General features: G+C 35.2%; 1 protein-coding gene and 1 long non-coding RNA gene across 2 annotated transcripts in view; both read right to left on the bottom strand.

Moving 5' to 3' along the window:
• CNTN5 (contactin 5) overlaps positions 1-27,625 on the bottom strand; it is a 720,133-nt gene that overhangs the window by 69,438 nt on the left and 623,070 nt on the right. Inside the window, exon 16 of the mRNA XM_036427705.2 lies at positions 3-161. Within this exon, the coding sequence (XP_036283598.1) occupies positions 3-161 (159 nt within the window). The remainder of the gene's footprint in view (positions 1-2; positions 162-27,625) is intronic.
• On the bottom strand, positions 16,350-20,616 carry LOC123651872. Its single transcript, XR_006740839.1, has 3 exons — positions 20,153-20,616; positions 19,903-19,994; positions 16,350-16,452 (listed from the first exon to the last, which is right to left on the bottom strand). It is a non-coding gene; the product is annotated as an uncharacterized LOC123651872 (long non-coding RNA).

Raw genomic sequence — 27,625 nt, 5'->3', positions numbered from 1 at the left:
ACCTGTTTTCACTGTTTGCCAGCCCAGGGAGAACGGGCTGCGAGCCTGCAGGTTGTAGGAGGAGATGGGGCTGTGGTTGTCAGCTGCTGGGCTCCAGGAGAGTGTGGCTGTGTTTGCGGTGATCTCTTCCACGATCACGATCCCTGGTGGGCCTGGGGGACCTGCAGACAGAAGAGAACGGGTAAAGTTGAGTACGGGATGTGATAAATAGCCATGAGAAATTGTAGTTCCATGAAGGCTTAATAAAACTATGTAACTGTCTTTAATAGAATACGTATTTAGCAATAAAAATTGGAAGTAAAAAGCGATGGGATGCAAGCTGCTTTTTATGATTTCTGGGGGTAAAATAATTATAGATTAGATTTTTTCTAGCACTGTGTGCTTGGAGGCAACTACTAATTACCATTATATTTTATAGGAAAAGAAAAAAAAATAGAAACAAGCCCACGAATGTCGATATTTCAACTCTGGCTGTTGAAATCAATCACAGCTTATAGAGGCAGCAACAGGAAGTGATAGGCAATGCCATCAGGCACAAAAACTATCCTGTTATTACTAATGAGGTATAGGTGTACAGGCCTACATTTCATGCTCAGGAAACCTAAAATGTACAAATATTCTAATGTGACTTTCAAGTAGCCTAAGCTTTTACAGGGGAGATCTGAAAGTTCAGAGCAAGGAAGAGCAAATACTAGAAATGAGGTATAAAAAAATTGTGGGAAGTTAAAAGGATGGTGTGGTTATATTATTATTATTTATTATTATTAATTGTATGAACCAGAGAAGGTTATTTCACTTTTGATTATGTAAAACTGATATAGAATATGATGATTAATCTATATACATGCATGTAGACTTTAGCTTGAAGAAACAACGATGATCTGATATGAGGAAAAATATACCTTTGTATTATAACTTCTGAAATACTGATTTCTAAAGTAGCATTTAAAAATATGTACTTGCATTTCATTGATTAAAAAGTAATTAGTTTTCTTATTGACATTTTTTTTCTATTTCCTAACATGGTCCATTCAAGTTGCAAGGACACTTTTATTTTCAATTAAGAAAAACCTCACACTTAAGTACTTTATTTTCTGAGTTAGTCCTTATATAGGAAGTTGATGTTTGGATTTGGTGATTATGAAGCCTGAGCAGTAAGGGCTGAATTGGACTGTAAGAAACTAAGAAATGGGATGCTAAAGAGATGGGGGTGGTTAGAAAAGACCTCTTGGTAGAGAATTTTAATTTTAAAAGCCTCATTGGGCAAATGACATTTTTAGGAAATGAGAAATTAACATTTTTAAATCCTTACCTGAGGATATTTTTTCATTGATTTTTTAAAATAGAGTGGAAGAGAGGAATATCAATTGAGAGAAACTGATTGGTTGCCTCCTGCATGTGCCCTGATCAGGACACAGGCCAGGGAGAAGCCTACACAAGGTACTCATGTCTTCGACTGGAATCAAACCAGGAACCCTTCAGTCCACACACTGATGCTCTCTGCACTGAGCTAAACCGGCTAGGGCAAAATTAACATTAAAAAAAAAAAAATATATATATATATATATATTATTGATTTTTTACAGAGAGGAAGAGAGAGGGATAGTTAGAAACATCTATGAGAGAGAATCACCGATCAGCTGCCTCTTGCACCCCTCCCCCCCCCACTGGGGGTATGCCTGCAACCAAGGTACATGCCCTTGACCAGAATCGAACCTGGGACCTTTCAGTCTGCAGGCGATGCTCTATCCACTGAGCAAAACCGGTTTCAGCAAAATTAACATTTTTTTTAATCAAGATTAAGAAGAACCAGCAGCAGATAGAAGAGACCAAAGAGTTAGAAGACAGGGACTATTCTATCAGGAAAGTGACAAAATATTAAGATTGTGAGCAAAATTACTGAGAATAATCTTGAGAAGTAACAGTTTTTTCGTCTAGGAGAAATGAAGAAAGAAACAAAAATATAGAGAGAAAGTTTTTGGGCAGCTAAGAGAGCTCATTTGGAAAGGTTCTCTTAAAATTTTCATTAAAGAATAAGTAAAGGTAATTGGCTGATAATGGGACTAGGAGCTAGAGGAGAATGGGAAATGTCTGAAATAAGTACATGATAAGAGAGGAAAGACATGACTGTAAATATTTTGGAAAAGTATTGGAGTTAAAAGCATTTGGTTCAATAGCACCATTTTGAAATAGAACTGACTGAATAAGCAAAGTTAGGCTGGAAAGCCAGGACTAGGGACAGAGAAAATAGTTACTTGGGCTCATTCAAGTATAAACTTGAGTTTGTAAATTTGGTATGACTTATTATAAAAAATGCCAATGCTTTAAGGAGTCATGTAAAGACAGAATGGTGCTGATAGGCTAGAATAAAAAAAGGAGTAAAGGCAACCAGGTTATTATGAGAGCGGAATATAAGAATCAAAACTTGAGCGGAATATAAGAATCAAAACTTGTGTTGTGAGAAGAAAGATTGCACAATTTGTAGAATACTTTTAAATGAGAACCATGTTTATCTAGAATGAAGTGGAGAATATGATTACTAGGGCTGAAAAGGTCAAGGACTTATGAAAGAGTGTGCTTGACATGTCACTCGTAGGAATGTTCAAAGTATTAAAATAATGGCTACAGATCAGATGAGAAAAATAAATGAGATCCAGGTGCTGAAGAAGTCTAACAAGTTATTACACTGCGGTGACAGGGATATGGAGAAGAGACTATAATGATGATAATATAATGATAAGACTATTAACTGTAATAACGATACTAACAGCTACCATAGCAAGGCACTGCTTTAAGTATTTTGCAAACATTAATTGGTTCATGCATTTCTATGTTATTGGAGTGGGCTTTAGTATCCTTATTTCATAGAGAATGTAATAGAATCTAAAAGGGATTGTTTGGTCAATATCACTTAGTGAATAACCTTATTGTATGTCAGGTCTTATGCTAGACAGTGGGTGTCAGAGTCCATTCTAATGAGCAGTTATTTGCCCAAGTCCCAGTGCTAGTGGACAGAACAGTTGAGATTTAGCCCTTTGGTCTTGAGCTCCCTTTTCTGTTAACCTAGGAGTTGCTTCAGTTGAATGAAGAAAAGAACAAGTAAAGGCTCGTGCTAAGGGAAAGGCGCATTTAAATCATGTGGGAGGGATAGAAATGGCTTTTAAAAATCCATTTCGGGCTCTGTGGCCACCATCTCTCCCTTCCCTGCCTGTACATGCTTATTGAAAAGTGAAGCTTTTTGCACTTTCACCGCCTTCCATCTGGGCTGGCCTGGGACTCTTTGACCCAAACGATAATAGTAGCGGTGACACTGCTTGACTTTTGGGGAGAGGTTATAAGCAGTTGGGCAAGCTTCACCACAGATCTGGTGGAATCTTCATGGGAAAATTCAGCTGCCTTGGTTAGAAGTCGGATTACACAGAGGTTACCGTTCTGTAAGCAAGTCTAAGCTAACCAATTGGAAAGGCTCATGGACAGAGGGAGAGTCAACTGGCCCCCTAGCTATTCCAGACATCCCAGCCCAGGCTCCATACATGTGAGTAAGGAAGTCATTCACCGGAGCTTCAGCCACCAGGTGGCTCCTGTGCATGAGCAATCCCAGTAAGAACCTGGCTGTGCCCGTCAGCTGCCAATGGGATGAGGACAAATAATACACTGAAGTTTTAAACCACTAAGTTTTGGGGCAGCGATGGATAATTGGAACAGATTTCAAAACAGTTTAATTTGAGAGTTTGTTCACAGATAGGAAATTTTTCAGGTGGACCTTTAAGATGTTATGAAAACAGACTTGAAATTTAGTTAATGTGTACACACAGGGTTAATTATCAGCATAATTCAATTCTTGAGGTCTTCTGTATTGTCCCATTTATTCTGTTCCATTTCGTGCATTATATGTATTTATCTCTGCAAAAAGCATTTAACAACCACCTCTGTGTGATAAAAAAAAATATTGTAAAAAATAGCTTTGCTAAATCAAACTATTTGTCTTCTGAGTCTATGAAAATGTTTAAATTAGTCATCTCAAAGGTATATTTATTGATAGGTAATAGGTAGTTGCTCTAAATAATGTTTTAAAAACTTCAACTGGAACACAAAATAAAATTTACAATATAATTGATAAATCACCAAGTATTTTTTCTCTATATGCATCTATTTTACAATATAGTCCATCACAAAATAATCAGTAACAGTGAACAAGGTTTATGCACCTTGGATATGATTGTGGCTGTGCAATTATTTATAATTACAAAGCATTATAAAGAATGAACTGTCCAATCATGTAATGCTCAAATCATAAAACCTTATGATAGAATATTAGGCATATTAGGCAGCAATTAAACTGCTTAACACAGAAAACTATGTAATGATATGGGAAATGTTCACTATGTAAGTGAAAATAGTGGAATGAAACTTTATATGTATCAATATAAATAATAATTTGCCAAATACATAAATAAAAAGACTGGAAAAAAGGGCATTAAAGTATACATGACAGTTATTGCTTTGAGGTGAGAATATAGTTATTTAAATTGTATTCTTTATACTTGTTTGGATTTTCAAATTCTGTGCAATAAGCATGTATTCATTCTAAAGTTATTTTTAAAGTCATTATTTTAAAGAAAGCTTCCATATTGTGATACCTATGTGCTAGTTTAAGTGTATCCTATTTAACTAAACATTTACTGAATGCCAAGTATGTGTAAAACACTGTGCTGATGGGGTCAGGTGGAGATGAATGGCTTACAGAAGGACAAAATAGAATTCTGGCCCCAGTTGTGTTAAAATCCTGTGGCAGACAGATTTTTTTTTTTTAACAAAGAAACAAAGGCCAGGCAGTGATAACGTTATGCTTAAGTGCTTTGGGAATATATTTTATATCTTATTATAACACTTGTTACATTGACTATATTTTTTTCTATAATTTCTATTTGTCTGAATAGTGAATATGGTATTTGGCATCTATTAGACAACCAATAAATATTTGTAGAGGAAGAAAGGAAAGGAAAAAGGAAGAAAAAACAAGTCCAGGAGGAATTATGTTTTGAGTTTGAAACATTGTGTAACAACAAGTAAAATATATTTTAAAATAATCATTAAGACAAATATCCAATATGATAGCGTTTTTTTGTTCAATCAAAATATATTTGAATTAACATTTTTTGGGGGTCAAGCTTAGAGGGGGATGCTAATAAAAATGACAGAACAGCTCCATGAATGAAGAGAAACCTTCTCATGATTTAACAAGGTTCATTATTATTAGAAATTTACTATGGACAGATCATTTTCCTAAATTTTGTTTTTTAAATGCTCACCTGAGGATATTTTTCTATAGATTTTCAAAGAGAATGGAAGAGAGAGGAAAAGTCAGAGAGAAATATTGATGTGATAGAAACATATCGATTGGTTGCACATATCCCAACCAGGACCTGGGCTGGTGAGGAGCCTGCAATTGAGGTACATGCCTATGACTGAAATCAAACCCACGACCCTTCAGTCCATAAGCCAATGCTCTATCCACTCAGCCAAACTGGCTAGGGCAATTTTTCTAAATTTTTATAAATCTGAAATATTTTTATTAATATGCTATTGTAAAAATATTCTGAAAAAGTGATGTACCTTTTAAGACAAATCAAGAACAATTTTCAACCAAAATGAAAATGAAATTTATAGCTATTGTATTAGTATTGCTTTATCAATGTCCTATTTACAGAGAAAGGTATGCTTGTAAATATTTCATACTGAATGGCTGCAATTAGTTTCCTGTATATATTTAGGAGTGAACTACATGAATATCATATCAATACAAACATTACCTTTGTTTTTTAAGGCCTGTTAATAATGGTCATATTTTTACCATCTTTTGACTTTTTAAAAAAATTATGAAGTAAATTTCTTCTTCAAATGATTTTACTGCTAATTTACAGAAGAAATCTTTGAAAATAGATTAATCGGTATATATCTCAGAGATGACAAATGTGTGGCAGTAACTATTGTCTGAATGTTATACAGATGCCACCAATTTAGCAGAAGTCTCATTAAGTTTTTGCTTAGCTGTGATGAGTCAGTGTCACGCGGGCAAGAATCTGGAAAGGCCCCCTCCCTTCATCCCCTGGCAGTGCTGCTATGTAGGACCCCTAACATAAATGTATAATTTGAAAATACACCATTTAGAAAAATGGACACAGTCCCTTTATTTCTTCACGATGATGTCTGAACAGATGCTGAGGCACAAAGGTCCCAAGCAGGAGGAGGTCTTCAACCCAAAGCTCCTCTGCTTTGCTGTTAGATTGCTATCACTTTGACTCATTCCTTTGACCTAATGTTCAGCTACAAAATGTTTTCTTTTGAGGAGCCATTGACTTTTAAAGTTGGGAAAAAAAAACAAAACCCAAAAATAGCCCAGCTGGTGTATCGTAATGGTTGAACATTGACCTATGAACCAGGAGGTCACAGGTTCTATCTCTGGTCAGGGCATATACCTGGGTTTTGGGCTCCATCCCCAGTGTGGGGCGTGTAGGAGGCAGCCATATGCTGATTCTTTCTCATCACTGATATTTATATCTCTCTCTCTCCCTCTACCTTTCTCTTTGAAACCAACAAAAATATATTTTAAAAAAACCATAAATACGATATAAAGGTCTTGTTTTTTCATGTTATTAGCATAACAAAGACAACATTACATAATCATAACACCTGAAATGAACTGGAGTCATCTAGTTCAACACTATTATTTTTCAGATGAGGACGGAGTACTTGAGATAGAAAAATGCCTCCTCAAAAACAAAAAAACAAACAAACAAACAAACAAATCAGCCCTCCTGCTTGGGGAGAAAAAATTGTTGAAGCAGGAGTCAGTCTTGACAACCAGCTGAGTGATATTTCTTGTTCAAAGCAAATTGTGACAAGTCAATGTGATAACAAACAGGAAGTTGAATGCTGACTTCTTGTAAAATTACTTTTAGATAACACCTTGTGGTGGTGGGCTTTACAGTTCTCGTGATGTAACTGTCCCACCTTTTTGAGGAATAGTTCTTACAAACTTTCCCAATGCGAGACTGAACCCCTAGGCCAGTGGTCAGCAAACTCATTAGTCAACGGAGCCAAATATCAACAGGACAACGATTGAAATTTCTTTTGAGAGACAATTTTTTTAAACTTAAACTCTTCTAATGCCACTTCTTCAAAATAGACTCGCCCAGGCAGTGGTATTTTGTGGAAGAGACATACTCAAGGGGCCAAAGAGCCGCATGCGGCTCGCAAGCCGCAGTTTGCCAACCATAACCCTAGTGCAACCACTTTTCTGGCTCTTTCTCACCAAAATAAAATCACATTTGCTACCTGAGCTGACACTCACTGATTCAACAAGTATACCAATTTTATATGCTATTTTTTACACTGAAAATCTATTCAGTTTGTTTTCATTTTTATTTGATTTTGGGACCTTTCATGTTGTTTTTCTCATATCAAAGTTTTACATGGAAAATTATATGTGTTGGGATTTAAAACATTAAGTGGGCTTTTTCTTTTAAACTGTTTAAAATGAAAATTAAAAATTTGATATCAAATATGTGATGGTATCTTAAATTCTATTTTCAAGCTCTTAAATATTGCTTGGGGGTAGACCTCTCTTACTTCTAAACACACATAGGGATGGCAGACATTCATGGAAGCAAAGTTCTGAACATGTCTTCTAACACCGAGTGAAGAGGAGATTTAGCTCCACCTCTTTGGCCCCCTGAGTGTTCTAATGCCACTTCTTCCAAATAGACTCGCCAGGCTGAAAACCGACTTCTGAGCATGGGCCACAAAGTTTCAGTTTCACTGTACCTGCATGCTTGCACGTGGTATTTGGTGGAAGAGCCACAGTCAAAGAGCCAAAGAGCCAAAGAGCTGCATGTGGCTCACAAGCTGTGGTTTGCCGACCACTGGTCTAGACCATTAGATTGATGTAGATTCTACATTGTAGGAGAATAAGCTCAATAACTCAGGCCACAAAGAATATTTTTATTTTTATCATGTACTTAAGTTATATGCCATGAACCATCCAGTGCAAGAGTCATTTTGCATAGACACAAATAAAAAAAGTATAAATAACACTAAAGCATTTCATTAAAAAGTAATAATCAATGATGTGAATAGATTTTTTATAGTTCATCATGCATTAATACCTATGAATAAGTGGTTGTTGAGTTTCTCATCTTTATAATAGAATTATGAGAAATTATGATACAACCTTATTTAGGGAGCATGGTGTATTGATAATATTTTTATGCAAAAAATGTTTCCTGATATACTCCTAACGTACTAGGCTAGCAAAGTGCAACTTCATAAAGTATTGCATTTCTCCTTCTTTAAGTTATTAGATGCTTTCTTACCATCTTAAGTTCCTCAAGAAGTCTAGAGGGTGTTCTTAAATTTCTTATTATTTACTAACCTAGTTTGTTATTATTTACTAACCTTTGTCATGTTTCAGTCCCATGAGAATAATCAACTCTTTTTTTTTTTTTTTACCAGAAGCAGTTAAGGATTGGAATGAGAGATGAACATTTCAAATTATTTTTTTTAAAAAGCAAGTTTATTTTAAAAATAATTTGCTAATGCTTCCCATTTTTCATATCAATCATAATCATATTCATTATTATTATTATAATTGCCTATATACTTATATACATGTCATCTATGTTAACTTAGTTTCTCAGCATGCAATTCCTGTCCCTCCTCACTTGTTTATTTAACATCTCTGCTTTAGTTTCACTTCCTTGCAGGAGACTTTCTCTGAGTGCACTGCCAAGGTACTGTCACTCCACTATATATTCATAGTGCCATTACCTCTCTTTTTTTTTTAAAATTAATTAATTAATTTATTTATTTTTACATATTTTATTGATTTTTCCCCCTCCCTCCCTCCCACACATCCCCTCCCTCCCCAGAGCTTTATGTCCATTGGTTGTGCTTATCTGCATGTATACAAGTCCTTCAGTTGATCTATTATCTCATTCATAGTTGAAATCACAGCTAAAACTTTCTAAAATTTATGTGATTCTTTTACTAATGGTGGCTTTCCTCTTTGGATTTTAGCTATAGGAGAGATGGAATTGTGCTTATAATTTGCTCACTACTATATTTCCAATGCCTAGTACAGCGCTCTGCATGTAGTCTGTTATAAATATAGATTTATAATATATGATTGTATGAATACTTTTAAAATTAATTTAACAGCCTAGCATAGCTGTTATTTTTTTACACATTTTCACTTTGACCCATGAAAATATGAGAAAGAGTAATATACCTTTGCAAAATCATAGCACTGTTCTGAAAAAAAAAAAGGCTTTTACTATATATTAAAAAGTAGGGTTCTAATTATGTTAGATTATCTTCTTTGTTAAATGCTATTAATAGCTACTCATATGAACGTGGTGTGTTTCTAAACAACAAGAATAACAAAAACCAGGCTATTAGTGTCTTTTCGACTTGGATGAGCAACAAAAGTCTCTGGCATGTTTGTAAAAAATATGTAGATTCCTTGGCTGTTCTCAATAGTAACTAAATTACAGTTTCTGTGACTAGAGCTTCAGAATTGTATTTTGTACAAGATGTATAGGAAGTTTTTATGAATCTTCTATTTCCAAAAAAACTGATCTTAAGAAAAGATTCTTTGGTAGAGTCAAAAGAATCTTATTCCAGTTTTGACTTTTTATACAAGAGTTTTGTGCATGTTTCTGCACCTTATTAGTCTCAGTTTCTTGACTTTGTATAATTGGAATTATGTCATTATTGTGAAAATTATTTAGGTGACTGTACATGAAAAATACTTTGTGAATAGCTATATTAGCACTAATTATACCTCTCACTGGATGAGTAATGTTAACAACATTACAGATTTCAAAATGCTTCGTTTTTTTAAATCAATATAAACAAGAACCTATCTACCACATTTTGTTTTATCAAAATAAATAAAAATAGATGTGAAAATGATTTTTAAAAGAAAAAATGTACTATTGTTAGCAGAGTCAACAATCGCTATCTTCTGAGGAGCTTCTAATGTGGAAAAAAATGCTGAAATGATAATGACTTAATGCCCACCTATCACGTAGATGGTACTATGCTAAATGATATGTACTTTCTCTCTAAACTTTACAGCAAATATGGTATTGATGTTTCCTTTCCACAAGTGATAATACTGAATCTCAGAAAGTTCAAATGACTCACCCAAGGCTATACAACATTCCAATAGTAAGTAGATCAAGGGTTAAATTCTTATTTTTAACTGCATATGTATCTGATTTTAACTCTATATTATTCATTCCTACTTCACATAGTTTAACACAGGCAGGAAATGTAGATTTCATAGGATTGAAAATTATTACGAAGGGGCAAATAATTTTTATTGATTGAAATGGATTTAGAGGTAGAAAATGTATGATAGAGATTAAATAAAATTTGTGACTGACTCCCTAATCTCACTCCACTTATTCCAAGGCAGTGTATGGAACTAACCCTTCATTATATGGATGGCTCTGATTAGTATATGTCCACCTTGGCCATCTCAACAGCACCTGCTAGTAATTGTGATTTTAAAAAATGCTGGAAAAAAAGACTTTTATTATGTATTAATTATGTTAGATTATCTTCTTTGTTAAATGCTATTAATTAGCTACCGTCTTTTCCTGCGAATAAGACGACCCCCCTAATTTTACAGTTAAAACATAGGTTTAGGCCTATATTCGCTGTATAAGACTGCCCCCCACTTCCCAGGCAACACCAGTTCTTTTTTTAATAGACCGCCTCTCTGACTCTGGCCAATCTGAGCAGGCTTTTTACTAGAACACAGTGTAGCTTCGGGTACAGAACATGTACACTGTGTTCTAGTAAAAAGCCTGCTCAGATTGGCCAGAGTCAGAGAGGCGGTCTATTAAAAAAAGAACTGGTGTTGCCTGGGAAGTGGGGGGCAGTCTTATACAGCGAATATAGGCCTAAACCTATGTTTTAACTGTAAAATTAGGGGGGTCGTCTTATACGCTGGAAAAGACGGTAACTCATCTGAACTTGGTGTGAAAGTTTGGTCTAAGCCTATTACAACTTGGTACAGGAAGTTTGATCTAAGCCTATTAGATCATTGCAATCTTTTTATGATAATTTCTAGTTAAGGAATAATCATATGGTCTAAACTGCCAAAACAGATGAAGGGATGGACATTTGTAGAGATGTGTTAGTTTTTTCTCCTATTGTATGTGAACAAGAAAGCATTTGGCCTCTGTTATTTGAGCAGATAGACAATGACTACTAGGAGCTCTAGGGCAAGATTGACTTTGTAGACAACAGAGTGAAGAGATGGAATCAACTTGAAAAATATTTGAGACACTCGGTGAACCAATTTAAAGATCTACTTTCTGTCATGAGAGCCAATACATTTCCTTGTTGTTCAAATCCATCTGCGTTGGGCTTTCTATTGCTTGCAACTGGAAGCATCCAAAAGATACAAAGGATAACTGAGAACTTTCTTGGTTTATCAAAGATTAAAACTGGAATAATTCCTTATCTGTTACATATTAGCATAAATAAACAGAAAAGAGCATATCCAATAATAAATTACTCCATATAAACTCCTTAGAATTGAAAAATGACAAGTCAATTGAGAAAACGAACAGAACCACTGGCTGACTAGAAGCAAACAGCCAAATAGGTATACACATAATGCAATAACATTATTAAAATGATTTAATAATTTACCTATAGGATAATGGAATTATCATTTTGGATAGGAATTTGGGACTTATTAAATATGTACTATGATAATCAATATTTTATGACAATAATGTTTAACAAAATATTGAAAATCAGAGAAAAAATTCAGACCAAAATTAACAAATACTCATAATTAAACATTCTGTGTGTTTCACGTTTCTACATCAATTAAAAAAAGAGGCCTGAAAGGATTGGAGAAACTATCATGTGACAGCATTGAATGATGAAAGCTCACTAGAGACCAGGAGAACTCAGTCTCAGGCAGGCCTTGCCATTTTCTAGTAAAGTAATTTAGAAGTTCACTTTGTATCTCTGGGACAGAAAGTTCTTAGATACTGTTGTTGGAAAGATGGGTTTTTCAGTTAAGGTTCTAATAAAACAGTTTCTCTAGGCTGGTATTTAAAGATGGAACAGGTGAGTTGTGTGTGTGTGTGTGTGTGTGTGTGTGTGTGTGGCAAAGGGGGGTAAGTAAATATCCCAAAGACTGGAAATATCAAGGCAATTTTGAAGAGAGGGAGGCAGGTAGATTAAGTTTGGTCAGACGAGCAGTGATCTATAAAGGTTGGGAAAAGAACTTTGAGGGAAGACCTTGAACAGCAGGACAATAAGTTTGAATTTTGTGATAAAAGAAGTAGAGAGCCTATACTGTTATTAAATGGGAGATGGATCAATGAATTTTATATTTTATAGGAAGAGTTAAGAGTCAAAACAAACCATTATTCCAGAATTTCATGCTTGGATAAATTGGAAGAATAGTAGAATTAAGGAGTAATGTGGAGAAGAATCTCACAATTAAAATAAATTCTGATGATAACACTGAAGTGCAGAGATGGGAAGATTCGATTTTCAAGAGAGTTGGAAGTGTCAGGAATACTTATTGAGAGCAATGTTATAGAGAATCAATAATCTTAGAACAGTAATATTGCTGAACAACAGTGAGAGCTTATATGAAATGAAAAACATAATTTTACAGGGGCTGAGTCCACACAGTTTCATTAGATTGTTTATGCCCTATGCTTGCAACGGAGTTGATTGAGTTCACAAGATGGCATGATAGATATCAAGAAAGTCATGGATTTCAGGTAGGGACTAAATTAGGAATAGCTGGTGAGTGTTTAAGTTAAGTGAAGTCTATGTTAAACTCAAGAGAAGACTCAATATGTGTGAGACAGCACCTGTTGTAAGAGATTAAAGCTGTTGTCAAAGATTTAATCACTCCAATTATAGATTCAAATATACATGGCAGAGCTTCCAGGACATAAGTTAGGACCTCTACAGTTGCAAATAGGAAAATTGATAGTTCAAAAACTTCTATATTCAATGCAAAATCTTTGGCCCAGGAAGCACAGCCAAAATCTTATTGGTATATAAGCCTTTTCTTTAGTTTCTTATACTCCATGTAGCAGAATCCAACATATATGAATAATCTTTGCTATATGTATTTACTTTTTAATATTAGGTCAATACTTATTATGAGAACAACTGTGTGTGTGTGTGTGTGTGTGTGTGTGTGTGTGTGTGTTTGTGTGTGTTTGTGTGTGTGTATGCTGCAAAGTATAGGGTGGAGTGGAAGGTGAGATGGAGTCATGAAAACATGCTGAGACTTGTAGAACATTATTTTGTTAAAGTTCTGTATTTCTTTTGTAGTGAACAATTTTTGTTTTAATGGAATCATGCTTAAGTACTTTATTCTGTTTTTTATTCCTTCACCAGCAGTTGTTTCAAATCATTGCTACTTCCTGCCAGTAAGATTATTCTGTCTGCAGTATCTTAAGTTATTGGTATTTCTTCACTGATTTCACTCCTCCTTCCTCTGACTCTATCTTAGTTTTTAGTATAGGTTCTGCATAGAGGTTAAACAAATAGGGAGACAAAATGTAGCCTGTCTGACTCCTTTGCCTATAGCACATGTGTCAAACACAAGGCCCGCGGGCCAAATCTGTCCGGCCAGGCCTTGCAATGTGGCCCGCACAGCGCTGTCATCACTGCACTCCGCTGCGTTTCCATCACAATGACAGTTTATGACTGTTCAGTAAACCATTCGGCCCACGATTTAGGCTGGATTTTAGATTTTGGCCCCTTCTCTGATTGAGTTCGACACCCCTAGCCTATAGGAAACTATTCGGTTTCCATATTATGTCCTAACAGTGGCTTCCTGTCCACAATATGCTAGCCATCAAGACAAACAAGTGCTGAGGCAAGCTTGTTTTTTTTCTTTCATAACAAACCATAGCTTTTCATGATTGATGCAGTTAAAGGCTTTGTTGTAGTTTACAAAACATAGCTAACCTTCTTCTGAAATTCTTTGGAGCTCTCCAATATCCAAAGAATGCTCACAATTAGATTTCAAGTGTTTCTTCTTTTTCTGAATACAGCTTGAATACTTGGTATTTCTGCACCACTTTATTTGAGTATGCAATTACAGATATGGTCCTACAATTACTGCCCTCCTTGGCATTTCCTTTAGTGAAGATTGGGATGTTTTTATACATTTACAGTCTGTAGGCCATTAACTTTTTTTCCATATTTATTGAAATATTCTTGTTAGGATTTTGACAGATTCAGCCCCTGTAGCTTGAAGCATCTTACCCACTTACCCCTTCTACTACAGAAAAAATGGACAAGTTTAGCATAGACAAAGAAGTCACTGAAATTGTTAAAGATTTTGCTTACCTTGCTTCAGTCATCAATTCAAATTGAGACTACAGCCAAGAAATCAAGAGAAGGGTGGGAATTGGAAGGGAAGCAATAGAAGAATTGGAAGGATCACCAAGAGCAAAGATAAGTAATTAAAGGCCAAGGCTAAGATCATCTGCAACCTTGCATTCCCAATTACTATATACAAATGAAAAAGAAAGTGAAGAAGGCTGATAAGAAAAAATAATGATTCATTTGAAATGTGGTATTGAAGGAAAGCACTACAGTTACCCTACAGACAGAAGATGAACAAATGAGTCCTAGAGCAAATTAAGCTATAATCATTGACAGAGCTAAAAATGACAAACTGAAGCTGTCCCACTTTGGGCACATCCTGGGAAGACAGGGTTCTTTGGAAAAGACAATAATGCTGGGAAAATAGAAGGCAGCAAAAAAAGAGGAGGACCACATATTAGATGGATTGGCTCCATAAAAGCCATATAGATGAGTCTTTAGGAGCTGAGTAGGGCTGTTGAAGACAGGACATTGTGGACATCACTTATTCATAGAGTTGCCAGGAGCTGGAACCCACTCAATGGCATGTAATGTGGACATTTATAGAGATAGAAATGCCCATGCTACAAAGAATCGTTTTGTGATTGCAGCTGTAGGAAGCTTCTGAAATTCATTTCCCACCACACCATACCCAAATAGTTTTCCTTCATACTCCACTGTGCCTGCTCTCTTATTTACATGTTATATCACATGACAATGTATTTAATATTAAATGCCTATGATTATTATTCAGTTGCTACCCAATCTTTCCATTTACTTCATTTATAAAAATATAATTACTTTCTTTGGGGGAAAGAATTATATATTCATTCATACATTTAAATTTCTTCAACAATATTGAGGAAATAGATACTGTGTGTAAGACTCTGGGATAGGCAATAAACATGATAAGGAAGGTATCTGTCCTTATGAGTTTTACGTTCTAGAGAAAAGACAGTCAATGAATGATATAATTTCAGATAGTAATAAATGCAGTAAAGAAAATAAAGTGGAGTGAAATTGGTGGAGGAGAGGCAGGAAACATTAGAGAACTGAGAAATAAATAAGAAGGAGCCATCCAGCCAAATAAATATTATGCCTAAAACATCAATAAAAAACTTCCTAAGTGTTGGCATATTTGCAGATTCTGGGGTGGTTGACAAAGTGAAGGAAGACCATAGTAGGTGATACTATTGGGAAGGCCAATGGGTGTCAGATAAGAGAGGGATTTGAAATCAATGGTAATACATTGTGATTTTATTGTAGGTGTGATGGGGAACCATTGAATGACTATGGGAAAGTCAAAGGAAAGAAGCCATTTAAAAACCATAAACCAAAAGTGTGATGGAAACCCTCAGGGGCTGTAAGAAGATTGTGGGGAAAAGCTATTTAAATTTAAAAGTTTATGGGTATTTTTCATTGCAATAGGTTTTGGTAGCAAAGGTAAATTATAGTGATTGACTGAACCACTATTCCAATGTTGTTTTATTGTCCTGTTGTTGGTTGATAGATGTTGTCAATGTAGTTTCAATGACAGCGATCATTTCAGAGGATGCTTTGCATATCAGTCTTTTGGGAGTATCATGATCATCTACTTCTGTTGTAAGCAAAACCAAAATGATATCACCTCTTTCCCACACCAGTGACAGATATAATCTGTGAATATGTAGTTGTCATTGGAACTCTGATTCTTTTGGGTTAAATGGTATAATGTGACCAGACCAGAGTTGTGAACTAAAATGACTTGTGCTACTTTTGGCTGAAGTATTTAATTACCAATTACATCGCTGTGTTTAAGATATTTATTTAAAAAATTCTTGTGTTCTTTGTTTAGGAAAATATAAACACTTCTAATCAAGTATCACAAACTTCAGGCGAAAGATAAATTACCAAAGATTCAAGGTAGTTTAATAGGCATAAATGTTTAATGTAATATTACAAAATGAGTTGAAGTTGTACATTCTGTATGTATTCCAATATGAAAGAAATACTGTCCATCCATCGAAGGTGATCTTTCTGAAATGGAAAGTAGATATTTGAGGGTATATGGTACAACTGGCAAGAATAATTTAAAATAATCAGCTTGTTTATTGAAAAACTCAAGCAACCCAGATGCTATCCTGAAATTAATTTATTAAGCTAGTATTACAAAAACTCTAAAAACAGATGAGTTAAAGAAATCTGTTAGGAAAATACCATATGGCAACCTAAAATATGAAAGGTACCATGTTTCTACAAAGCTTTCTATAAATTCAATATTGGATTTATTGTGTATGACTAATTACAATTCTGCAATGCAAATTAAGATCAAGAAAATAATGACTACATGGACTTTTAAATTTGTTCAGTCTCACTATTCATTTATGAATAATTTATAGCTATCTCTGTGACTTCTTTTCCCAAATATACCATGAAGTGAATTTGTAATTAGTATTTCCAATGACACATTAGGGCAACATGTTTATAAAGCTATTCTCTTTAAGATAGGTACACTCTAGACAATACTGTGGATTACATTGTAAGTAGAAAGTTCCTTTAATATGTCTTTTCTAAGGTATAAATTTGTACTTATTTTCATTTATTTAGATTTTCTTTTATGATTTTCATTGATACCAACAACATGTTCTACAAGATATCTATTTGAGACAAGGGACATATTTCACAGTTATAGAAATGAACAGAAATTGACAAACATGTATCTGGGGTCATTAATTTCATGTATTAAGTAACAGAGCAAGTCAATAGTCCCCTAAGGACTTAAAAATGAGTATTACAATGTGCTTAACTTTTTGGCCAGTGGATGAGATATAATAGAAAAATAACTGTCTTAGTGTTTTCTTAATGGCTCCTGCTTATACTCTGAGGATTTTGGCTTTAAAATTGTAAGACATTTACCATTACGCAATGTACCGTTAGAGCTTAGCACAGACTAATAGATGACTGCTGTCACATGGTGACAGTGAACTTGGTACAGTCCCGATGCCACCATCTAACTCATTTGGAGAAATGAAGACAGTAGGCTCTTGAAAAAGCACTTAAATGAGCAGTCCTGGAGGTCGGATAATTTGTAACAGATGCTCCATATAATGGATGGATTACAGGGAGAGCATCTGTAATGCAGACTATCTTGTGCATTGGGGTATGATCGATGCTGCTTATTAGCTTGACTAAATAGTCAGTGAGCTGAGATTGTGAGACAAATATGTGAGCTTTGATGTACTGATACATATAGATCAGGTGATAAAAAAGTCTTTGAAACAGTGATTAAGTATTTCAAGTGAAGTTTACTAATAACAGTTGTATTTCTTCAGTTAGCACAAAAGAAGTAATTATGAACCAATAACCTCCTGAACAAAACATGTAATTCACACAGACTTGTTTCATTCCACAGTTCTGTGATTAATAAACACTTAAATTAACCAAATCAGAAGGCTGAGAAGTGAGAAAGCTGGCATTTTGATATAATTAACTTAAGTGATTAACTTAAATTCCCTTTGCTTGAAATTTTATACTTTTTGACCTAGAACGTTTTACAATCTAAGACATAATTCTAGAGGAACTTGAAAACCATTCATCCTATTTAGTTTCAATTAAAAAATAAAAATATTTGTTTCATAAGTACTTCCCAATCCTTTAGAGTCCTTGATGAGTTCTTAAAGCCTTCCTACTCTTTAAATTTTGCCTGACTTATTACCAGGTATGGCAAAGTCCTGTCTAAGCATTCATTGAGTGCATATTTATGTGTTAAAAATAGTGAATACTATGATGTAAATCAACTAAATATTTGGTGCTCACTTTATGTGACATTAAGCTGGTGACTATTAGACATGCAGTTAGTGATGATTATCATGGACATGAAAGCAGTGCTCTTAGGACCCTGCCCTCTCTGTTATAGCCTCATCTACACATCCTTTCTAGAATAAAATATAAATTGTGTAATTAACCTTTTTTTACCAAGTCTTTTCCTTTTGGTGAACTTGAAGCTCTTCAGTGTTATGTCACATATGGGAAATTCCCTTGCACACTAAGTTAGTTCTTGTTCAAGGACAGATGCCTTTACAATGGAATGTTCAGTGCATATAAGTACATGCTATTATAAGCCATCTGCTTCAGGAAAGTGATACAAGATTTCATTGGCTCAGTTAACCGACTATACCGAGATGGCCGTGATAGTGGTTTCATAGTTTATTTATCCTGATGACAGGACACTAGCAGTGAACACAATGATGCCTACCAACAGGCCAGTTTGACCCTGGGAAAGGAGAGGGAGTCATAAGGTTCCCAGTAATTTTAGAATGTATTGTCAAATTGTAATTGAACAAGATGAGCAAAACAATCAGAAAATTATTGACTATTTGGCCAATGAATAATAAGATACAATCACCTTCTGGATAAATGCAGACCATTTTCCTGTCCTTACATATCATGAAGAACAGTGATTCATCTCCTTAAATCTGAAAGATTAGGGAAACAAAAAGCCTTCCTCTACTTAAAAGTACCAACAACAATATCTACCATGTACTGAGAACCCTTCTTCCATTTGAAATCTCTTTTCATTTTCCTATTCAACCTGCAAATTACATAGTTTTATCCGCATTTAAAAAACGAATAATCCAGATGAGGTAATATGACTTGCCTATGGTTATTCAGCTGGTTTCAGAGTGAGATTCAAGTTCCAGCCCCGGTTATCTTTATAATGCCTCACTGTATGGACTGGGTGAAATGGTTACTATCGCAGCCGTTTTAACGACATGGGTCATTTTTAAATTGGGCTTGAGATTCAATTAACATTTACTGAGCACTGGCTATACACTAGTTCCAATGCTAAGAACTCTGGTTCCCAAAGATCTTCTTTTCCATGCGCAGCACTAATATAGCCGACCTTCCACAATAATTTTGATGTTATTTTAATTTTCTCAGTGTAGTGAATAACCTTGCAGCTGTCACTTTTATAGCTCAGCTTTTCAATGCCTGCCTACTTTGAATCTTGTGCAGGATATTTTCTATTTTTAATGTACTGTTTTTATAAAGCTAAGAACTATATTTTCCCCCATTCACCCTCCCTTTTTAGGAACCTCAGCAATGATTCACAAGTTTCCAAATGTAAAATCTACTGATATATTCAATCAATAACATAGGGCAGAGACCCATGTGCTCATGATTGCCAATCTTTACATTTAATGGGTCAAATTAGATTTCCCCCCATATATACCACACAATAAGTTCTACATACTTTACTTTTGGGGGGGAGGGAGAGAAAGAGATTTAAATCATCAATCTGAGAGATTTTTTTTCCACCAAGAATAAGTCACTTTCTTTCTTTTTTTCTTTTTTTTGACATTAACAGACATCATCTGGTGTTCAGTATTTTCCCTACTCTTTCACCCCAGATGCTCCAACTCATTAGAGAGCTAATTGCCTTTGTAATTCTAAATTAAGGAGTACTTAGTGAAACGGAGACATTACCTTTGCCAGGTGTTTGGGAGGACAAAATTCAATCTGCAGTAAAAGTCAGTAAAAGTTTCTTCCAATCAATGCTAGTTCTCTCCATGTTCAATCTGCATGGATTTTGTGTTGTTTGATGAAGAATCAGTAAGATACCAGGATACATGTTGTTTGGTGTTACACAAAAGCAAGAAAATAATTAAGAATTGAGTATTTTGGAATATGGGTTGAAATGAAACAAGATTTTGGGATAGAGACTAAATGAACTTACCAATTTTCTACCATCTTCCTTGAAGATGTGATCAATCATTGGGTTGAGTTTCAGCAAAACTTTTGCTTAGAACTTGGGTTCTTTGTTACTTCATTTGGATTATCAAAAAAGGGCATGTATACATGAGACTACAAGGCTGTATTCTAGGCTCCACATGAAAACACATTAATAAAAGCCACGCTAAAACAATCTAGGTAGCAGTCATAGGAAACAGAATGTATTCAGGATTTTTTTTAAAAAGATCAGGCTTTAGAAAGGATTGGTGGTTGATTTCGGCTGTGTCTATATAAAACATAAGAAGAGTGAACAAGGAAGGTGATTTTTCCAAACAATTAAAAAAACAAATGAGCAGACATTTTTAATATTCTGCTTAAGCAATATTGGCAAGTTTAAGGACATCCTTCTGAACATCAAAGACCTTGTTTTTTGTTTTGTTTTGTTATTGTGTTTTTGCTTTCATGACTCTTGGCATTATTCACCCATAGCAGATAAGAAATGACAAATTCTCAAAGATTTGAAAGAACAGCAGGAGCATATGGAAAGAAGGTGGTTTACTTTTTAAAGCAATTAGGAGTTTTGTCCTTGTCTCATAATTATGGCAACTGGAAGAAAGGTTTAAAAAGAGAGAATGAGAAGAGATCATGGAGGAAGAGGTCTATTATTTGTTGATGCTTAATATTTCTGGTGGCCTTTTGTTTAGAGTGATTCCTTTTAGTCAAAACTTATTGTCTGGATAAAAAGTGCCACAAGATGTCCTAAGAAAATGGACATTAGATTTTGATATTTTATATAATTGGCAAACATAAGGGTCAGAAGAAGTTCAGAGTTATCAGTAAGGTTAGTGGTTGTTTAGGACAAGGTATTCAGATAGAAAGTGGTGATCAATAATGTTGAGTCTCTCAGTCATGGGGTTAAAGATTAGGTACTTTGAAGGATTAGAGAACACTAAGCCTATCCTTAGAGGCTGATGGGAGTGAAAGATGCTGCGTTGGCAAGCTGATGGAGAGTATCTTTTGTTCTCTTACATGGTTTAGCAAATGATTACATGTTCAGTCAAGCTCGTGTATCATCTCCTTGGTAACATTCTCTAACTCCTAGGCTGTCCTTATCACTCCATTCCCTTGTTTCTTCTTTAAAATATATTTTTATTGATTTCAGAGAGGAAGGAAAAGAGAGAGATAGAAATATTAATTATGAGAAATAACCATGAATTGGCTGCCTCTTACATGCCCTTCACTGAGAATCGAGACCACAATCTGGGCCTGTGCCCTGACTAGGAATCCACCTGTGACCCCCTGGTTCATAGGCTGATGCTCAACCACTGAGCCACGCTGGCATGACTGCCTTATTTCCTGTAAGATTCCTTCTTCTGTCACTCCTTCCTTCCCTTTACTCCTTCCTTCCTTTATCTTTGTCTTCCCTCTCCTTTCCTTTGTTTCTCTTTCTTCCCTCCTTCCTATCACAAATATTTATTAGTAGTTGTAAGGAACTGTATTAGGCCAGGAGATAAATAGGTTCTGGAGATACAATGATGAATAAAATGGAAACAATCTGGCTACTGATGGAAGGCAGTACATTAATTTAAAATGCTCATTTTGAAATCAGTTTCCCTGGGCTCTATTCACTTCTTACACTTACTAGGGTGACATTTGACAATTCCTAAACCTCCTGAGCCTTGGTTTACTTATCTTCGTGTTGAAACTAAAAATAGTACTCCTCTCATATTGCTTTCATGTGATGTGCTAAATGGACAAAGTGAAATAATTCATATGCAGCCTTTAACACAGTGCTTGGCATTCAGAAAGAAATTAAATGTTTTTATTATTGTTAATGGAGCTTATAACCAGAAAGCAAAATGCACTGCTCATATATCTGTAACAGCACTCCTGGTATTATATTAAAAAAAAAAAAAAAAGGTATGCCCATGTCAAGGACATAAGTTTTTCATGGTTAGCTGGTTCTTAGTACAGTTCCTGTCATATATTATGTGCACTATAAATCTTTGGTGAATAAATATTGAATGGAATGAATGAAAGTGAGAAAGGTTCAAGTTAGACAACCTGCCCAAAGTCACATAACTAGTAAGAGTTTGTGGAGATGTGAAATAGTTTATCTACCTTCAAAGCTCATGCTTTCCTTAAGCTGCTGCACCACCTGTCATACATTATTGCTTGCCTTCCTCCACCTACAAGTAATTTGTTGCCGGGACCAGTTTGGCTCAGTGGATAGAGCATCGGCCTGCAGACTGAAAGGTCCCTGGTTCGATTCCGGGCAAGGGCATGTACCTTGGTTGTGGGCACATTCCCAATAGGGGGTGTGCAGGAGGCAGCTGATCGATGATTCTCTCTCATCGATGTTTCTAACTCTCTATCCCTCTCTCTTCCTCTCTGTGAAAAAATCAATAAAATATATTTAAAAAAAGTAATTTGTTATTATATCCATCATTCCACTGAGTTTGCCCTTGTTGAGGTCAATTGCTTTCAAAGTACTAAATCCAATAGTATATATTGGTTCTTATTTTACTTGTATTTGACACTGTTGCCTATTCACTCCTTTCTGAAATTCTCCTTTTTAAAAAAAAAAAAAATTGTCCTTATTACTTGATTTCCTTGGCTTTCCTCCTAATTTTTCTCCTCTCTCTCTCTCTCTCTCTCTCTCTCTCTCTCTCTCTCTCTCTCTCTCTCTCTCTCTCTGGCAAGTACTTCCTAATCTCCTTTGTAGGTTCATCCTCCTTTCCAACTTTAGTGTTTCTGGAAGTTCCATCTTGAGCCCTTTCCCCTCCACATTTTCACATACTATCTCTGTCCTTTCATCTCCATCTGATCATGCTCAAATCCACATCTCAATTTCAATGTTTCTCTCCTGAGCTCCATAGCCATAATTCTATTTGTTTATTGGATATTTCTCTCTGGAGACCCTTATCTTAAATAAGTGGTGTTTCTTTAGTACCAAACTATTTTTCTCCTGAGGGTGGCCACATCATTTATCATCTAAACCAGGTCTATTTGGAAAGTAAAGGGGCCTCATTAATAATTACTCTGGCATTCCAAGGTCTAACCAAAATTCATGCTCTCATTCCCATTGAACACACAATTAAGCATTACAACTGGCATTCATCTTTGTCCCCTATTTCTCAATTTTCATAGCCAAATTCTGTAGATTCTCCTTCCTCCTATTTTTTTTTATATACACTCATTTCAATCTCCATTACCATTGCCTTCCCCCCCACAAAAAACAAAACAAAACAAAACAAAACAAAAAAAACCTTCTTATTACTTGCTAGGATTACTGCAAAAACCTGCAAACTGGTCTACTAGCAGGCCACTGGGTTTCACTCTCCACTGAAACACTCTCTACAGTTTTAAGAATGATCTTCCTTCTGGAGGAGATAATAGATCAACCGAAGGACTTGTATACATGCATATAAGTACAACCAATGGACACAAAACTCTGGGGAGGGAGGGGATGTATAGGAAGGAGGGAGGGGGGCAAAAAAAATTAATAAAATATGTAAAAATAAATAAATTAATTAAAAAAAAGAATGATCTTCTTAAAGTGCATATCTAATCACATCCCTTTCCTGCTTTGGCCCTTTGATGGATATCCATCACTTCTAGCACAAAAGTTAAGCGCTTTTCCATGGCGTTAGAAGGAACTTATATTCAATCCTATCTCACCACTCCTTCCTCTTGCACACTAGATCTATCCTCACCAACTGACAGTAGGCAATTACAAACCATGAATAGATCAGCATTTAAAACATAACCACTCACCCAAAGACCTTATCTCAATAAATTTACATAAATGTGAAGTATTAAATGTCATTATTATATGAGCATGGATACATAAGAAAACTAGGGTAATTCTATGTGACAAAGTACATAGTTAAAGGTGATTACCTTACAATTTGTGACTAAAAAAATATGTAAGATATATAAAACCCAGTTGACTATAAAACCCATTTTTTTTTTAAACGTAAAAGTAAGATCAGAGTCTTTGGTTCAAAATAGCAAAACGCTCACATCAAGGAACCCAAAATGCCTAGGTCAGTTAACTGAAATATTTGTGTGTCTAAGAGAGAACATGGTTTCTAGCAGTTGTTGAGCAAAGGAAACAAGAAACGTCACCTCCATCAATTGTTCGTCTGGACACAGCAACATCATGTGTTTGTCTTTCACTTGCAGCTCTACCTGCCATCTCTCAGTCCTCTCCAGTTATTCCAGCCAGTCCGGTGGCTTCAGTCAACTGCCACTCAAGGAGCGAAACTAAATGTGGTGCAGAGAATTTGCACATAAACTCACGACTGACCAAAAACCAATACTTTCTAGTCAGTTGTAAAAATGTCCCATAGGTTAGCAAGAAATTCTGAGAATCATTAGAGAAAAAAACCCCTGCTATTTAGTGTCTAAAATAAATTGTATAAATGCCAATTGAATTAACCTAGATGAATTATAAGCTAGAAAAGCAAGTGATTGGTATAAGTCAGTGATCCGCAAATTCATTAGACAACAGAGCCAGATATCAACAGTAGAAGGATTGAAATTTCTTTTGAGAGCCAAAAATAGACTTCTGCGCATGGGCCATGAAGTTTCAGTTGCACTGACCGTGCGTGCCTGCATGTGGTATTTTGTGGAAGAGCCACACGCAAGGGGCCAAAGAGCCGCATGTGGATCGTGAGCCACAGTTGGCCAAGCACCAGTATAAGTTAATTTAAATAATTTTATCTAATACTAGTGATACTAGTTACCTAAAATTTCTATAATGATGCAAGGGAATCTAGTAAGTTATTGTTTAAATAAGATTTGATTTTCTTTAAGAGGGAGGATATTTTGTATCTGCATTTTAGTATTTTTTAAATATTGTAAAAACAGATGTATTAACTAAAAAAAAGCCTTTTATTCTGCTCTAAAGCATAGATTGTTTTGCAAATTCACTTACTGTTAATATAAACTAATATTAAAATTATTCTGAAAACATTTGTCATTGTCCACTGATCCCTAAATAACAGCATATCGGCAAACCCAGCTTTATGTTTTGTGACTACTGATCCTTTTTCACTAGAGCCTGAGTTCAGGGCATTACTTCATCATATGAAGGTTGTGCAAACTCCCAAGAATAAAGTGAATGAGATCAAAGATGAGGAAGAAAAATTAAGCAACAATCTATCTTCCAAAAGATACTTGTGTTATATATTTGTGCATTTTAAAGGTTGGAAACTTTCTGAAGTGGTGAGATGCTAAAGATATGCATTTATATTAATTTGGAATCTCCATGAGTCACAAGACTAGTGCTGTGAGAGATATAAAGATGGAGCACATTCATACTGCTTTCACTCTCAAATCAACGCATGTTAGAAATACGTTCAAGGTTTTAATGAGCTTGAATTTTCCTTTCTGTTTGTTTGGGAAAGTGACAGTGCTTGCGTCCTTCAAGGGCAAAAGGCAGAGTGTTCTCAAAATTTTCTCTTTCCTCGCTTGCTAGTGAAAATTACTAAAAATTACAGCTTACAATCTGGAGTGTATTTAATCAAAGGTTCTAAAGTGGTTTCCATCAGGTGGTAATTGGTATCTTTAGGTTGTTTTCAGCTATTTGCAAACAAAACAGAACATAACATTTCACAACCAGCTGAAATGTAAAGTCTCTTTGCTGTTGGCTGGAATTAAATTATCCAGTTTGGTAACACCCGCTACCTCATGATGATGAGAGGTTTTGGTGAGAATTAAAATAGAATTGTTCAACACAATAAAAAATTTAAAAAAAAGCTTTCAAAACACACAGATCATGGGGTAGAATAATAAAAGAAGATTCTTTATGTAAAAAGTTGGCAAAACCTCCGAGGAGGCTCCAATATACTAATTTTATAGATGAGTATAGCTATAAAATGGAGATTTAGAGAACTTTGCTGTTATCGATCCCTTCTCCTTACTAACATCCTTTCATTCTGTTATATTAATACACAATTTAATAGTGATGCAGGGCTGGTAGAGGGCACGGCCATAGAAAGTCCCCATACTCGGATTGATGCTCTGGTGTTACCATCTTGAAATTCTTATCAAGTTTTGAAAAATGGCTCTGCACTTTCATTTTGCATCAGGCCTCACTAATTAGGTAGCTGACCCTGCAGCTATGCTTATATTTTTCTTAGTATTTCATTATTTCTGCTTCAAGACAAAGCTATCTAGGAGATTTCCTTTTGGTGTTTCTCACCTCTTTTCATAAGGTGTCTCTCACACAGGTGACTAGTAGAGACAGAGACACAAGGAGGGCTGAGACCTTGGTCTGTTCCTCTTTTCATTACAAGTGCTAAGCTCGGTGCTTGGTACAGACTATGTGCCCAATGAACAGTTAACAAAAACCTTTGACTTCTTTCAATTGACAAAACATTCAAACTTTAATCGTTTTAGTTCTGCCATGAAGAGCAACTCGGTGAACTGGGGAGAGACTAAAGGTAAAATATTCAAGGGAAAAAAACCTTTCTTGGAAAGAATGAAATTGAATTGAGGGAAAGTTTAAAATAAGTAAGTTGGAAAGATAGGTTGAACTCCAGGTTGAATACCAAGTAATGGGTGGGAGGAGGAATGAATGGTTAAAAGTAGTCAGATGTCTCTCAACAAAAGTCATATCCTGAGATGGAGTCTTTCTTCTCAAATTCAATTTAATACATCTTGGAAATTGTAATTCAAGAAATGATCACTGTTCAAGTTTGGGGGAACAGGATATAGAGGCTGTGGATTCAGCAAAAACCAAGAGATTACTGATTCTTTTTAGACTATTCCAAGAGTTCCTTGACCTACTGTTTTGCATTAAGAAGCAGAGTAATTTGAATTAAAAAAAAATACTTGTAAGTAAAAGTAAAATTTTTAATGTTTTCTCTGCCTCTGAGCACAATTGATAGAGCTCATGCTCTGGTTCCTCATTATCGTAGGTTGGCTAACCACATTTATTATTTCAACCATGATAGTTTCCTACCCTATATTCACTTTGGGAAATATATTTCTAGGATTAATTTTTGTAAAATAAAATAAACAAAACACTCCTTTCTCTGAACTCTTTTATGTTGTATTTGATCACTTCTCATATTGTTTGGAAGCATTGGTTCTTTACAAATTGTATATCTCCTTTAGGAGGTTATCTCTTAATGGTCTATTGCCTTTATCCTGGATAACATACTACAGTTCTACCCATCTTTAAAGAGCTTCCCTATAGCATAGTCTTGTCTTATTTTCTCTATTGTTGCTACATCACACTCGAATAAGTGACTTAAATTGTGCACAGATGTTCAGGTGTGGCTTTAATTTCTTTTTATATTCCAGGATAATAAGTTCTTTTAACATATTCATTACTTCTATTATGGTTCTCCAAATTATGCATGGTGCTGTTATAATGCCAGTTCACTGAATATTAAAGATATGGGAGCAAGCAATTTTACGCTTCAGGTGGTTATTTATGTGAAAATTCAATTTCTGGAGTATG

The sequence above is a fragment of the Pipistrellus kuhlii genome, unplaced genomic scaffold, assembly GCF_014108245.1.
Source record: "Pipistrellus kuhlii isolate mPipKuh1 unplaced genomic scaffold, mPipKuh1.p scaffold_m20_p_9, whole genome shotgun sequence".
NCBI classification, from domain to species: domain Eukaryota; kingdom Metazoa; phylum Chordata; class Mammalia; order Chiroptera; family Vespertilionidae; genus Pipistrellus; species Pipistrellus kuhlii.
This window is presented reverse-complemented; position numbering and strand designations above follow the sequence as displayed.